The sequence below is a fragment of the Leopardus geoffroyi genome, chromosome D2 (genome assembly GCF_018350155.1).
Source record: "Leopardus geoffroyi isolate Oge1 chromosome D2, O.geoffroyi_Oge1_pat1.0, whole genome shotgun sequence".
NCBI lineage: Eukaryota > Metazoa > Chordata > Mammalia > Carnivora > Felidae > Leopardus > Leopardus geoffroyi.
Genome location: NC_059334.1, coordinates 86499769 through 86514500, shown reverse-complemented (window position 1 = coordinate 86514500; position 14732 = coordinate 86499769). Strand labels below are relative to the sequence as shown.

Here is a 14732-nt window from a genome sequence, read left to right as displayed (position 1 = left end):
GTGAGGGAGGCGGCGCTTCGGATCTCCGTGAAGGCAGACTCGTCGGGAAGCCTCGGCCACGGTCAGGATGGGGGTTCCCGGGGCCTTTGTTGTGTGAAGATGGTCTGGGGGTCCTGGGCCTTGTTCCGAAGCTGAGAGCCAGCCTCCTGGGGCTCCTCGTCTCCTCTCCGAGAGGCCGGACGGACAGCAGGCCGGGTCCCCGGAGCAGGAGCCCAGCTCTCCCGATGACTTCCTGGCGCTTCTGTGCTGCTCATCCGAAAATGGGAAGAGAGGTGTCGTGCAGTAACCAAAGAAGGACAGACAGATGCTCTCAGGAGTTCTGCAAAGATGTGGAAGTCACTGTGGTCGGGAGCACAGGCCGGCACGCACCGGTTCCGTGGACCCTCGGCATCGAAAACGCCCTGCGTGGGGGCTGCGGAGAGGATGGAGCCTGGGAGCGGCCACTCCTGCCCTCCCCACTCCCCTCCCCCCCCCCCCCCCCCCCCGCTGCTCCTGTCTTTTCACGCACACGCTCAGCCTCCCGCACAGGGTGGGGGCCAGGAGCCTCGCTCCTCCCTCAGGAACACGGCAGGACAAAGGGCACCGAGCGTCGCGGTGGGTGAACTGTGTGCCCTCGGCGTCTTGGGCAGCACCCCTTCCCAGCAGCGGGACGACCTGTCTGGTGTCACACTGGGGTCTCACCGGTCTGACTGGCCTCCGCAGGAGAGATGGCCCGGCCTCCACGTCCTGGAGCTGAGCGCACACGAGCCGTCATCAGCAATTCCCCACGATGACCGGTCCTGCGGGGCGTGGCCGGGCCCTCGTCTGGAGTAGCAGGTGTCCACCTGGTTTAAGCGCCGTGGGGTGGAGAGCAGGCCGAGGAGGTACAGACAGAAGCACGCGCCCGGGTCTGCTGGGTCACGAGACCCCGGAGCACGACGCCTGCCGTGGTGGACTGTCCCACGCCCAGCATTCGGTGACGCCAGCTGTGAGGCCTGCAGGTTAACTCAATGGGACACTGTCCACCTGAAGGCCACTCAGATCCCACAAGTCAAGGGCTCGGTCCCCCGAGACTGCCCCTCCTCAACTTGAGACTCCAATCCCAAGTCCGGGCTGTCCCCTGTGCTTCTGGCTATGGATCCGAGGTCCCAAGACCCCCTCCTGTGTCTCGATTAATTTGCTAGAGTGGCTCATGGAAGTCAGGAAACATTTTACTTTCTGGATTATTGGTTTATTACAAAAGGATACAACTTGGGAGCAGCCAGGTGGAAGAAATGCAGGGGTGAGGTGTGGGGAGAGGGTGAGGAGCGTCCGTGCCCTTTCCCGGGGGCCACTCTCCCCCAGGCTCCACGTGTTCACCAGTATCTGGAAGCTCTCCGACCCTCCCCCTTTTGGGTTTTTATGGAGGCTTCGTCACGTAGGCACGATTGACTGAATCATTGGCCATCGGTGATGGATTCAACCCCCAGCCCCTCTCCACTCCCTCGAGGAGGGGTGGGCGGGGTTGAAAGTTCCAACCCTCTGGTCACATGGTTGGTTCCCTGGCCACCTGCCCCCATCCTTGAGGGCTGCCCCAAAGTCACCTCATTAGCACAAAGGGCTTGTCATTCAAGTAGCAAGAAGGCCATCTCGCCTTTTGTCTCTGCTCTCACCTCATAGGAAACGCCTAGGGTTTTAGGAACACTGTGCCAGAAACAAGACCAAATGTGCATGTCTTGGTCCACATCACACTATCACAAGAGGGAAGGTTTTACTCCTCCCTGAACCTGTCACCCCATCCACGCCGCCTGTGTGCCAGCCAGAGGGCCCTTCCTGGACGTGATGGGGGCGGTGAGGACAGAGAGGGAAGCGTGAAGGGCACCCACACCCTGCCTTTCGGCCCAGAGCCCTCGGCCCTGGGGGTGAGTTGCAAGGGACATCAGGCTCTGTCCCCTCAGGACAGTCCTCCTGGGACAGGCAGGGACCCGAAGCGGGTCTTTGCCTGTATGTGGGGTGGAGGGCGGGCATGCTTGGAGAGAGAAGCAGAAACACCTCTCACCCCTGGAGCTTGCAACCCTGGGGGTTCGCCGTCCAAAAGGCGACCGTGGGAACCCTTTAGGGCACCACAACTGCAAGGCCAGATTCCACTCGATGGGATCCGGATCCGTCCGTTAGGGCTGCCAAGTGTGGATGTTCTGTACCAGACTTAAATAGCTGTGATGTGCTAATTACATCCTCTGGGATACTGGGACAGTTAAGGAGAAGAGGGACTATGGCAGCTATCCAAAAATTATGCAGCATGATTAAAGAAGGCGAACGTATACATATTACTTAAAATGTGCATAAAATGGTACATAAAATTAATTTTGCATGTTACAGCTGGCTCCATCTAGTTGAAACCAACCGTAACAAGTGGATGGGCAGATTTCTCTTGGGATTCACGTTTATTTACCCTGCCACCAGCTCTTTGGTTCAATTCCACACGCGTCCCTACGGCACAGGAACTGGGTTCTTTGCAGCCTGGATGGGAAGTGGGTGCCATGTTCATTGTTGTCCCTGCTCTCTTCCTGGTAATAATCTCCTAGTAAGGGTCTAATTAGCCCCCGTCTTTCCCTGTTCTGGACGCTCGGTGATGGAAGTCAGGGGGCAGTGACTGCTTCTACACTTTGGGGCAGTCAGGGTGCCGGCCCTTCCCGGGATTCGGATGCCAGCTGGGTGTCTCTGGACCCGGCACCGGGAGCTTACGGAGTCAGCGTGTCCCCGGAACGGGACTGACCCAGGAGCTGGGGAGGGTGGTACCAATTAAGTCCCCGGTGTGAAGTCTCTTCCTGGCGGTAACAGCGGTGCCTGGAGCCTGGTTGCAAGCCCCTCGGGACAAAACGAGCCGCGTCCACCTGACGGGAGAACATCGGGGGTCCTGCCATCGTGTGGCTCTTTGGAGCACATGTTTTCTAGCGTCTCTGCACACGGGCTTCACCAGGGAAAGGAGAGGCAGCAGAGGGAGGACCCCGGACGTCAGACTGTCAGCCCTCAGCAGCGGCTCTCGAGAGAACCAGATTTCCCGCTTCCCTGATCCCTGCTGGAGTGTTATTTGGTTTTCTTTGGAAACTGAGACACTGGGAGGAATTCGGGGCAGGGTCCCACAGGCTCTGCTGGAGGTCAGTCCAACCTGGGCAGCTCCCACCTTGCTGTCTGCACTAGGGGAGGTTGGGTACCCAGGGGTCCCTCTGACGCCATTTAGCCTATCTGGGGTAGGCTTCAGCGGAGTCCTTAATTCTCTGAACACAGCTGCCCAGAGCCTCCTGCTGGCCCGGGCCTCCTGTCCAGACCCCTCCGTGGACCCAGCTGCCCAGGCCTCCTGTCCAGACCCCTCCGTGGACCCAGCTGCCCAGGCCTCCTGTCCAGACCCCTCCGTGGACCCAGCTGCCCAGGCCTCCTGTCCAGACCCCTCCGTGGACCCAGCCGCCCAGGCCTCCTGTCCAGACCCCTCCGTGGACCCAGCCGCCCAGGCCTCCTGTCCAGACTCATGCGCCCAAGCCCATCTGCCTAGACCCACCTGACCATAAGCCACCTGTCTGAACCTACTGTCCAAACTCACCTGCCAGACACACCTGCTCGGACCCCTGCCTGGACCCTGCCGGGACCCATGGGCCTCCCTTCAGCCTAATGTCAGGACAACACGATATGGGCAAGTGGCAGCCTAGGGCCCAGAGTTGAAACCCCATCTCTCTTAAACCCCATGGCACCACATGACAGCTGTGGGCTTGCCCAAGCCAGGAGTGGTGGGTATCTTCCCTCATCTGTCTTCAGCTTCTCGTTCTCAAGTCTCCTCCCTGCTGTTGACCAGAACATTCTTAGGACCCAGCACGCTGCCCGGGCCTTTGGGAAACCAGTGACTTACAGTCAACAACCTAGGAGGCCATCCGCTCTGTGAGTGGGACAGCCTCCCAGAGCCAGGTGAGAGAGCCTGGGGGTGATCTGAGGTTGGTCCCCGTGATGGACCTTGGGGGGCTGGCCTGGAGCCAAGGCCGCCCCCTCTCTGCTCCAAGCCACTGGGTGCCTGCCTTTCCAAGGCTACCTGCTCCTCAGTAGTTCTCATGTGAAATGGCCCAGCTACTCGTGGGACAAACTGATGTGCCCCAGGACCGTGTCACATCCACAGGCCCTAGTTAGCCATTTCTCCGTGAACATCTCACGCCTGAGTCCTTGAGCCACCGTAACGATGACAGTGCTGTGTTTGGTGGGATCAGGTCTCCGTTCTGAAAACCCAAAGTGCAGGTGTTCTAGGGCAGAGGAGGGCAACCGTGTCCCCGTCACAGGCACCACCTGGAACACAGTCCTTCCTCCCCTTTGGGCTTTGTCCGGATCAGATGTCCCAGAGGGAGCGGCAGGCAGGGATCTGGATGTCTGTGTTGCCAAGGAGTGATTTCCAGGCGGAGGGGAGAGGGAAAGCGGCAGGGCAGCTGAGGCCGAGCCTGGGGGCCCTGGACCATGGACCGCACCCGCCCCTTGACCCCAGCTGAAGTGGGGGCTGCAGACTGCCCCGGGTGAGGTTGCGACTCGCTGAGCAGAGCTACCTCGGACGTGCGGCCGTGACCCAAGGCCGCCGGGCTCAGGGAGCCAGGCGTGGCGCACCTGCCCGGAACGTCGGTCTGAGGGGAGGGACACCAGCTTGACCTTGACTGGGGTCCTGGCACCAACCTGGAAAATTGCGAGAGAAGTCTAGAAACTGGAATCGAAGCCTGGAGGGACTTACACGACCGTCTGGGACTAGATCCCAGTCCGCCAGCCTTCTTTCAAAAATGAGGGTGCTGAGGCATGAAGCCACAGGCTCGGGTGGTACAGACGCCCCGGAGGGCAGGTCTCCAGGCCCCTGGACTCCCAGCTGAGTGCCGTCTCCCTCCATGGCTCTAGGGGAGGGAACAGGTCAGTCAGCGTGGGGGCGGGGCCCCCGGGGCTGGTGGGGGCGGTGGGGACGGGACGCCGGGCTGCCGGGCGCCGAGGGACCCGTTAGGTATGTCGGCCACAGCCAAGCTGACAGAGGTTATTCTCTGTCAGGTGAGGTCAGGGCTCCGGGGAGACGCTGTGGGTCCACGTGGCCCCTCTTTTATGTCAAGTGAGCAGACGAATGCAGGGGGCCAGGGATGCTTTAGAACATTCCACTCAGGCCCCGTGCTGTCGAACAGCATGCACGACGCTGCGGCCTGCAGCTCCCTTTCCAGCCACAGCCCAGCCCGAGGAGGCTCCCAAACCACGTGTGGGGCCGTGTGCGCCCCGAGCCCGAAGGCACACAGGGCAGCGCGCAGGAAGAGGCCGGGGGTCCGCCGTCGCCTCCCGCACGGAGCTGGCCTCCGACGTGGCTTGACCCACAGCCTTTTTCCAGGTGAAGCTGCCGTGATGACAGGAAAATCAGTCCCCGGAGGTCACAGGCCCAGGGCGTGGGGGTGCCCAGACCAGGGCTGCGTGTAGTGAGGAGCGAGGCCCCCTGACGGGCGGGGAGCCTTCTGTCCCCAGAGCTGCATCCGAGGGGGAAGGAGGCTCGCGGCCCTGACAGGGTTTATGGTCCCTGCTGGCCCAGAAGCCCGTCTGGGGAGCTCACGCGGTGGCTGAACTGTGCATCGCTTACGGCCAGCATGATTACCTTCGGCTTCACGCTCCATAAAAGCTCTATGCCGCCGAGTTGCGTGCTGTAAAGCCACGCACCCCCCCTCCCGACCTGCAGGGGTTAGGCAAGACCCGCTCAGGCTGCCTGGGGCAGGGGAGGGATGGGAACACTGTGTTCCTGGTTGCCAGCCCTCCCCCTGGACCTCCAGCTCCAGCGCGGGCAGCACCCCTGTGGCCCGGGAGCCCTCCCGCCTCTGACAAAGGCAGGGGCCCCGACGTCTTGCTTTCACGTCCCCGTAGCGGGGGGGGGGGGGGTGTTGGAATAATGCAGACTTCCATTCCAACCCCCTCCTACACGGATGATGGAACAGAGGCCGCCAGGGTGAGGGAAGCTCTCAAAGTCACCTGAAGGTTAGTTAAGGACAGGTCTCGAGCTGAAGATGTCAGCCAGAGGGCAGGCTGCTGTCTTCTTCCTCCTGGGATGCCTGGGCCAGTGGTGGCCAGTGCCTGTGGCCCGGTGCCTGGCGCCTGGGTCACTGCTGGCTGGAAGCGGGTCCCGATGCTGGTGCCCAGGACGGAGAGGGGCCACAGGCGAGCCCCGCTGACCGGTCTCCCACAAACCCGGGTGCTTCAACTCCACAAATGTATCACCTCCCCATTCTGGAGGTCAGAAGTCCAAGCCGGGTCCCACGGGACTGAGGTGCAGGTGTGGGTGGGGCCAGGTTCCTTCTGGAGGCTCCAGGGGGCAGTCTGTTCCTTGCCTTTCCCAGCTTCTGGAGTGTCTTGCCTTCCGGAGCCCCTTCCTCCCCCTGAGAGCTGCAGGGGGTCTTTATGTCTCTCAGGTTCCATGAAGTCTCCCCCTCTGATTCGGACCCTCCTGCCTCGCTCTTCTACCAAACAATCCAGGATCCTCCCTCATCTGAAGATATTAACTGAATCACATCTGCAAAGCCCCCCCCCCCGCTATGTTAGGTCACCCGCTGGCAGGCTTGAAGGATTAAGATGTGGACATTTTAGGAGCCATCATTCTGCCCACCATGCCCTTGAACCTGGCCTGGCTGGGGTAGTAAATCCAGCAGACCATCTCAGCGTCACCTTCGGGAAGGAGACTGATTTGTTAAGAGTTCCCAGAACATGGGTTCAGCGCCGGAGCCCTCTGTGCGGCCCGTGGGAAACGTCTTCCTGGGTGAGCTGGGCTGTACATTCAGGGCCGGAGGGGTTTCCTCTGTGCAGGGCGGAGCGGCTGGCGACGGGCTGGCTCTATCCTGATGGCAGACGGCTCCGTGCCGCTGGCTGGGCAGGGGAGGAGCTGGTTATCGGAGACGAAGGCCGTGCCTGGCAGGCGGTTCCCGTTGAGCAGAGGCCCCCACCTCAGGGGACAGTCAATAGCCAGAGGGTTTCAGCACACGTGGGCTCTCCTGCTCAGCCCCCAGCACCGGGAGTCCGAGATGCCTGGGGCTGCAGGACGCTGAGAGATCACTGTGGGCAACTGAGGCCCAGGGAGGGGAGAGGCCTTGTCCGAGAGGAAGCTTCTGGGAGCCCAGGCTAGCGCACCGCTGCTTCCCTGCCCCGTCCCGGGACGAGTCTCGGGACAGAGCCCGAAGCTGGGCTGGTGGCCTTGAGCGGCTGCGTTCTTTGGGACCCCAGATCCAAGTCCTTACGGAGCCATGCATGCTCCTTTGGAACAGGTGAAATAAATTCTTTTGTTTTCTTCCCTTCTTTTTCTTTTTAATCTTTTCTCCTGCCTGATAACCTTCCCTGGAAACGGGGTCCTAAAATTGCATATTATTCCTTCTGGAGGTGTTAGATTCCTACATATGAAAACACAAAGCTTCGCCCTTTGATCTTTTAGAAACAAGCCAGGAAACGAGGGCCAAAGTTGCTAATCAAAGCAGCCCTTTTAATATCTCTGATGCCGGAGCGTATGGACTCCCTTGGGCCACGACGGCCCGTGAATCCGCCCGCATGTACGGTACTTAGGAACGTTTACCGGGAAGCCCCCTGCAAAGTATGCAGTCCTTGGGGCAGAGCGCAGGGTCCGAGCTATGTCAAAGCCGAGACCGTTGGCACGCCAGGAGGAGCCTGGACCTCCAAGGACCTTGTCAGGCTGCTTGCTTTGCTCCACTTGGGTGTCCGTCAAAGGACGGTTAGGATAGTATCGACCTGTGAATCGGATGGGGAAGTACGAGAATCTCTGTGAAGGACCCCTAAAAAGCCAGACACGGTCATCATTATTTGTACAGGGTTTATAATTGGGTGAGGGTGCGGGCCGATGATTTCTTAAGTAAATGTCTCCGAGGGTAACTGAGGTGAGTTTTCCATTCAAACAGGTGTGTGGTGTGGACGGGAGACGACCGGGTTTTCTTCTTCAACCCGACGATGCAGCTGTCCGTGTGGGAGAAGCCCATGGACCTGAAGAACCGCGGGGACCTCAACAGGATCATCGAGGACCCGCCCCACAAGCGCAAGCTGGAGGCCCCAACAGGTGACTAACAGCGGGGCCGTTTGCGTCCGCTTTCCTAGTGTTTCAACTGTGTGCTGCTGATGGTCGTGACGGGAAGCGGGGTTTTCCCGGTTATGCAGGAAATTTATCTTTCAAGAATTGTCTTGGCTACTCTAGAATTTAGGAATTAAATTTTTATGGCACTTTCTGCTGAGGGCACGTCCTTCCCGGGGGCTGGCTGGGGCTTCCTTGCCGCATTATGGGAAGTTGTGAACTCAGAGAGGCCTTCTGTCCGCCCCTGGAAGCTTCTAGCACCGTCGTCAGCCAACATTGAATTTTTATTCCAAATGTTTTGTGAGCTCCACTTGAGAGACCAGACGCTCACAAACCAGAGCAAATTTCCTTCTACCTTCGTTTTAGAGCCTTGAACAAAATCCATCCATCGTTTATTTGAGGGTGCTTGAATTCCAGGGAGAGGCGGGCATGTGGGGGACGTTCCTGCGTTCCTGCTGTAGGGGACGGGCTAGTTGGCAGGGAGGTGGATGGTGTCTGAAGACACCCGTGTAAACCTCATTTCCCCAGAGTCTGAGAAGAACGTTCAGCATTTTCAGCAAGGATACTTTCTGATTAGATGCCATATATTTTTATACTAGCTGTGGTGTTGGGAAAGCCCCATTCCCTGAGCACGTGGGTTAAAATAGCATTGGCTACGCTGGAGAACCTTGAAATCAGCAGCACTCTCCCGACCTGAGATGCACGCGCTTGGCTGAGAGGCCAGGAAACTGGATCTTGACCCCTGGAAAGAGGGTCTTTATTTTTATGGGGTGCTTTATTGAGCTTAGCGATGGTTTTTATTCCATCATATAGGGCCAACACAAGCCAGCACCTGCCCACAGTTCTTAGTCAAAGGTAGAGGCAGAGGCGTTAACTACAACTTTAGAAAGCGGTATTATAAAAGCTTTCTTAGCACTTTTAACAGCGCTGAGAGCCTGGAAAGTGTGGCCCTTCCGGAGCTGGTGGTGGTCCTCAGGATTGAGAGGTGACAGTGTGATATGCTTGTTTCACATGAGACGGCCCTCCCTTCTCCAGAGAGCCTGGGGCAACCCACACTGGGAAGAGACAGGTGCTTTAGGTGCATCGTGAACTGAACGTGTAAAAACTTGGCTGCATTCAGGGACACTACGAATTGGGTTTGTGATTTTGTTTCCTCCTTTGACTGAGTGGTGTCCGTTTTTACAGGGAATGTTTTGTTGACAGAAGGTCTGAAAACAAATCCTCATAGAAAACCATCCCCTGACTCACGGACCACAAAACACTGCACACCTTGGGGCCTCACAGGACTCCCCAGTCCCATTAGAAACACGGGGTGCAGTTGTGGTAGCTGGGATTTTATTCGATTGGGAAAAGACGGATAATGCAGGCAGTGTCCTTAGCTTACGTACTTCTAGGTAATCGGGTGCTATTTCTCCTTTCCTCCCTTCCTCCCTCCTTCCCTTCCCTCCTTCCCTTCCTTCCCTCCTTCCTTCCTTCCTTCCTCCCTCCTCCCTCCCTCCTTCCTTCCTTCCTCCCTCCCTCCCTCCCTCTCTCCCTCCCTTCCTTCCTTCTTCCCTCCCTCCCTCCCTTCCTTCCTCCCTCCCTCTCCCTCTCTCCCTCCCTCTCTCCCTCTCTCCCTCCCTTCCTTCCTTCCCTCCCTCTTTCCTTCCCTCCTTCCCTTCCTTCCTTCCTCCCTCCTCCCTCCCTCCTTCCTTCCTTGCTTCCTTCCTTCCTTCCTTCCTTCCTTCCTTCCTTCCTTTCTTCCTCCCTTCCTCCCTCTCTCCCTCCCTGCCTCCCTTCCTCCCTCCCTCCCTCCCTCCCTTCCTTCTTCTCTCCCTCCCTTCCTTCCTCCCTCCCTCCCTCCCTCCCTCCCTCTCTCCCACTCTCCCTCTCTCCCTCCCTCTCTCCCTCCCTTCCTCCCTCCCTTCCTCCCTCCCTCTCTCCCTCTCTCCCTCCCTCCCTCCCTCCCTTCCTGCCTCCCTTCCTCCCTCTCTCCCTTTCTCCCTCCCTCCCTCCCTCCCTTCCTTCTTCCCTCCCTCCCTTCCTTCCTCTCTCCCTCCCTCCCTCTCTCCCTCTCTCCCTCCCTCTCTCCCTCCCTTCCTTCCTTCCTTCTTCTCTCCCTCCCTTCCTTCCTCCCTCCCTCCCTCCCTCCCTCCCTCTCTCCCTCTCTCCCTCTCTCCCTCCCTTCCTTCCTTCCTTCTTCTCTCCCTCCCTTCCTTCCTTCCTCCCTCCCTCCCTCCCTCTCTCCCACTCTCCCTCTCTCCCTCCCTCTCTCCCTCCCTCTCTCCCTCCCTCTCTCCCTCCCTTCCTCCCTCCCTTCCTCCCTCCCTCCCTCCCTCCCTCTCTCCCTCTCTCCCTCCCTCCCTCCCTCCCTCCCTCCCTTCCTTCTTCCTTCCCTCCCTCCCTCCCTGTCTCCCTCCCTTCCCTCCCTTTTCTCTTTCCCCCACCCCTGCCCCGAAGTATTGGTAGGCATGAGGAGGGAGCTCATTACCAGTCAACGCATGGTTGCCCTGTGGCTTCTGTCCTTTGGGTCTAATGAAGCCAGGTCTAGGAGAAACAGAGGCATGCACAGAGCTCCCCGCTGAGTCACCTGCCATTTCAAGGCTTGTGGGGATTGTAGGTGGAGGACGGGGTTGAGGGTTAGCTGAGGGATATTAAACATTTGAAGAACTCTTTTGAGCAGAAGCCGGTTCCAGCTGGGGAGCACCAAAGCAGAAGCAGTTCAGGGCAGCTGATGGGAGCCGGCGGGGGCGGGGCGGCGAGGGGGGACAGACAAGGTGGGGAAGCAAAGAAGGGAAACCATTTGATTGGCGGCAGCTTCAGACACAGGTGCCTGTTTGTGACTGGTCATCCTTAGCACTTTTTTTCACTGTTTATTTATTTTTGACAGAGAGAGTATGAGCAGAGGAGGAGTAGAGAGAGGGAGACACAGAGTCTGAAGCAGGCTCCGGGCTCTGAGCTGTCAGCACAGAGCCCGACTCAGGGCTCGAACCCACAAACTGCGAGATCATGATCTGAGCCAAAGTGGGGCACTTCGCAGGCTGAGCCACCCAGGCGCCCCAGTCATCCTTAGTATTTTGATTGGTGTTGCAACCTGAGATATTTACTGGCTTAGATTTCGGTTTGCTTAAGTAGACCTCCAAGGAATCAGAGCCACGTCAGCCTGGTGGCCTCCTTGTTTAATTAATTTAACGGCAGGGATCTGAGTTACGTGGGTCACAGATCAGTGCTCCACTTGAGTCTCCCAACAGAATCTCATTTTAGACTTAAAAAAGGTAGAGAATTGAGTCTTAAGTCTGACAAACACAAGCAGAAATATCTGATGAATTTAGATTTATTATATCAGGATAGTTTGTCATCCGTTAACCTGCTACCATGACCCAAACTACTCTACCTAGATAGATATGTGATTACTAAGATTATGCGTAGTTACAAAACAAGTTTTCACCTTGCTTCCTCTTGTAAAGAGAGGAAGAGATTTTCTTAAACCTGTTTTTTTTTAACCTGAATCTTCAAGATATGCAAATGACCTCAATGCAACTTCCTGTCGCAGGGTAGGATTGGCATTTACGTGCATAATTTCTAGTTTCCTAAGACCCACCCACCCAAATTGTTGTGTTTGCCGCAAAACAATTAGGACAGAGGGTGTTTCTGGAGGATTAATTAGCGATTAGTGGGCAGAGTTGATGACCTCCAGCCTTCAGCAAGTGACATTTTTCCCTGGCTGTTCATCCATCATGACTCATCAGTGATCTGACCCTAATTATTATAAGAATCAGCTCCAGGGGAGATTGTTCTTGGTGGAGGATTTTGTTTTTCACATTTTGTTCGACTGTGAGTCATTATGGATTTGAATATATGAATACCTGTTTCTGGTCTGGAATGGAACAATTAAGCCTTCCAGTGGATACCAATTATCTTTCAAGAGGCAAATGAAATACACGAGTTTTATAAAAGAGCTGCCACATCTAGCTGCGATGGTTCTAGAAGCGCGTGTGCCTGCCGGGGACGTGAGGCAAACAAGCAGGGGCTGATGGTGCCAGACGGCTTCGGGGTCCAGGACACAGCACTGCCAAAAGTGCCGAGCCGCTCATCAGTCAGCAGACGAGCAGCAGAGCCCCTTCATTCTGGTAGCGTCGCTGAGAGAGTCAGACAGAGCCCGGGACCGTCTCCTGACCGTCTGGCAGCGTGTCCTGATTGGGTTCGGCTCTCGAAGTCCACGGCTCGTTGAGAGTAGACACCTGCGGAACCGGAGTGAACGGAGAGGCACCAGCCTCAGCCTGCACCCGCGACCCCCACCCGCTGCCTGGCCACGCAGGGGCCTTGGCCGGGGCCTCGGTTCAGAGGACGCTCGCGCTCGTCCGCGGGCTTCGGTGTCCACGGCCCCATCAGACGCTCGGCTCTTGGGCCGCATTCACCTGCGGCACCAGAGCCCCCCTTTCTCGTGCCGGGTGGAGGGCTCCCGGCCGTCCGGGTCTCGCACCTGGGCTGCGGGTGGCACGGGTGGGGGAGGGCAGGGACGTGCGCACGGAAAACAGGGGTGCATCGCCCGGTGGGCCCAGCCCACCCCGGCCTCACCGGGCGGGCGCCGTCTGTGTGACCTACCCGTCGCTGCTGGGACACACCATCACACGCTTAGCAGCTTGCCACAACGCCAGTTTGTCACGGTACTTAAGTCCCAGGGTGTCGGCAGGCGTGTTTCTGGCCGCCTGGTTTCGGGGGCACCTCAGATCCTTCTGGACACTCTTCTGCCTTCCTCCTCCGCTTGGCAGGGTCCTTCTGATGAGACTGGACTCGCCTGGACGACCCGGGATGCTCTCCCATCTCAAGGAAGGATGCTTTGCAAATCTCCCTTTGCAGCCTAACCTGATACAGTCACAGGCTCCAGGGACCGGGCACGGCCATCTTTGGGGTCATCGTTCTGCAACCCACTGGCTTTATACCCAGTTTACAGAAGAGGGGATAAAAAAGAGATGGCCCAAGGTCACGCTTCTGTCAGGTGGGGGGCCCGGATTTGCACCCTGGTGGGTCCGACTCCACCAGGCTTCTCGTGAGCTGCGAGCCTGTGAGGGGAACGCACCTCCCCCTGTGCCCGACACACCCACAGTCGGGTGCAGGCGGCTTTGTCCTCTAATGCCACTTTGTCCCCAACCTGCAGCAGAGGGGGCACGGACGTCACTTGGCTTCAATTACTTTGTAAACATTTTAGTCATTTATATTCGAGACAGATGTACAATGCTAATGGCGTTCATTTCGCCAAGTAGGACATAGAACCATCCCCGTGAGTCAACACAGCTGTGACTTCCCCGGCTTTGTGTGCCCAGGGACAGCACGAGGATCTCCGAGCCACAGGGGGACCAGGTGGCCGGGCTCAGCGACTCGTCCTCCACACTCCAGTGTGGGCATCACCTGTCCCCAGGGATCAGGTGGCAGAGCCCCCGCCCCAAGCAGAGTTCAGCCGTCCCGGCTGTTTGGGAGGGACGCTGCCCTTCACATGTGACATGTGTCCCACACCCGACAACACGTGGGGGCCCCTCCCGTGGCTCCTCTTTGCGGGATGAATGACCCAGACCCTAGATGGGGCAGGTGAGTGGGGACAGGTCATGCCTCCAGAAAGCAGGGTCAGGGGGCCTGAACTCCTAGCAGAATGTGCCAGGCAGCCGGGACAGGCATCACAGCAGGGGTCTTCACGAGGCTCCATAACAGTCACCTCCCTGTTTCCTGCAGCCGGGTGGCCAGGACGGCAGGGCAGAGGTTCAACCGGGGTCAGCAACACTGCTGGGTTAGCGCTGATGCAGGGGCTGGGTCTGTGCAGCTGTTAACCCCAAGAGGCGGGAAGAGCATTTTTCAAAGTGGTTTTCCCCAGAACCTAATGCTTCGAGCTGTCACCCCCACCTCCCCCGACTGCGGACCCAGGAAGGAAGGAGGAAGGGAAGGAAGGGGAAGGAGGAGGACATTAGTTCCTTTCCAGACCAGTCATTTGTGTACTTGGGGACGGGGCTGACACCCGACCCCAGCAGTGAGCAGGGGGCCCAGGGGCAGTGGGGGAGGAGCAAAGCGAGTCCCAGACCAGCGGCCAGGCTGTAAACTGAACACCACCTGCAGACAAACAAGAAACGCGGAGACCAGTTTTGGTGTCAGGAGGCCCCCAGCTGGTGGAGGTGATGGAGCCACGGTGCAGGGCCCTGGATCTGCCCCGGGATTCCCTCGTGTCCCCCGGTGCTGACACCCCCACCCACCTCCGCCAGCTGCCCTGACCCAGCCTGGGGGACAGGTTTCGGGGCTCGTGGCCAAGCAGGAAAGTGCACCCACCTTGCCCCTCCGTTCGCCCCGGGCAGCCACGGTCTTGGGGGATGCTTCTCCTCTGTGTCTCGGAGGGAACGGGGGTGCCCGTTCTTCCCATTGGCTCACAAACAGCAGTCCTAAACAGCACAGGACAGCAACTTTTATGTGTTTTTTATTATTATTATTATTATTTTTAATGTTTTTTTTTGAGAGAGAGAGAGAGACAGAGTACGAGCGAGGAAGGGGCAGAGAGAAGGAGACACAGAATCGGAAGCACTGAGCTGTCAGCACAGAGCCCGACGCAGGGCTCGAACTCAGAAACCACGTGGTCATGACCTGAGCTGAAGTCGGATGCTTAACCGACTGAGCCACCCAGGCGTCCCTGGGACAACAATTTTAAATGAATGAC

The 14732-nt window shown here is 58.1% G+C and overlaps 1 protein-coding gene across 1 annotated transcript in view; it reads left to right on the top strand.

Annotated features, from left to right (window-relative positions):
• The window catches only part of TCERG1L (transcription elongation regulator 1 like), a 196755-nt gene that overhangs the window by 135473 nt on the left and 46550 nt on the right, over nt 1-14732 (top strand). Inside the window, exon 7 of the mRNA XM_045439269.1 lies at nt 7893-8047. Coding sequence (XP_045295225.1) covers nt 7893-8047 — 155 coding nt within the window. The remainder of the gene's footprint in view (nt 1-7892; nt 8048-14732) is intronic.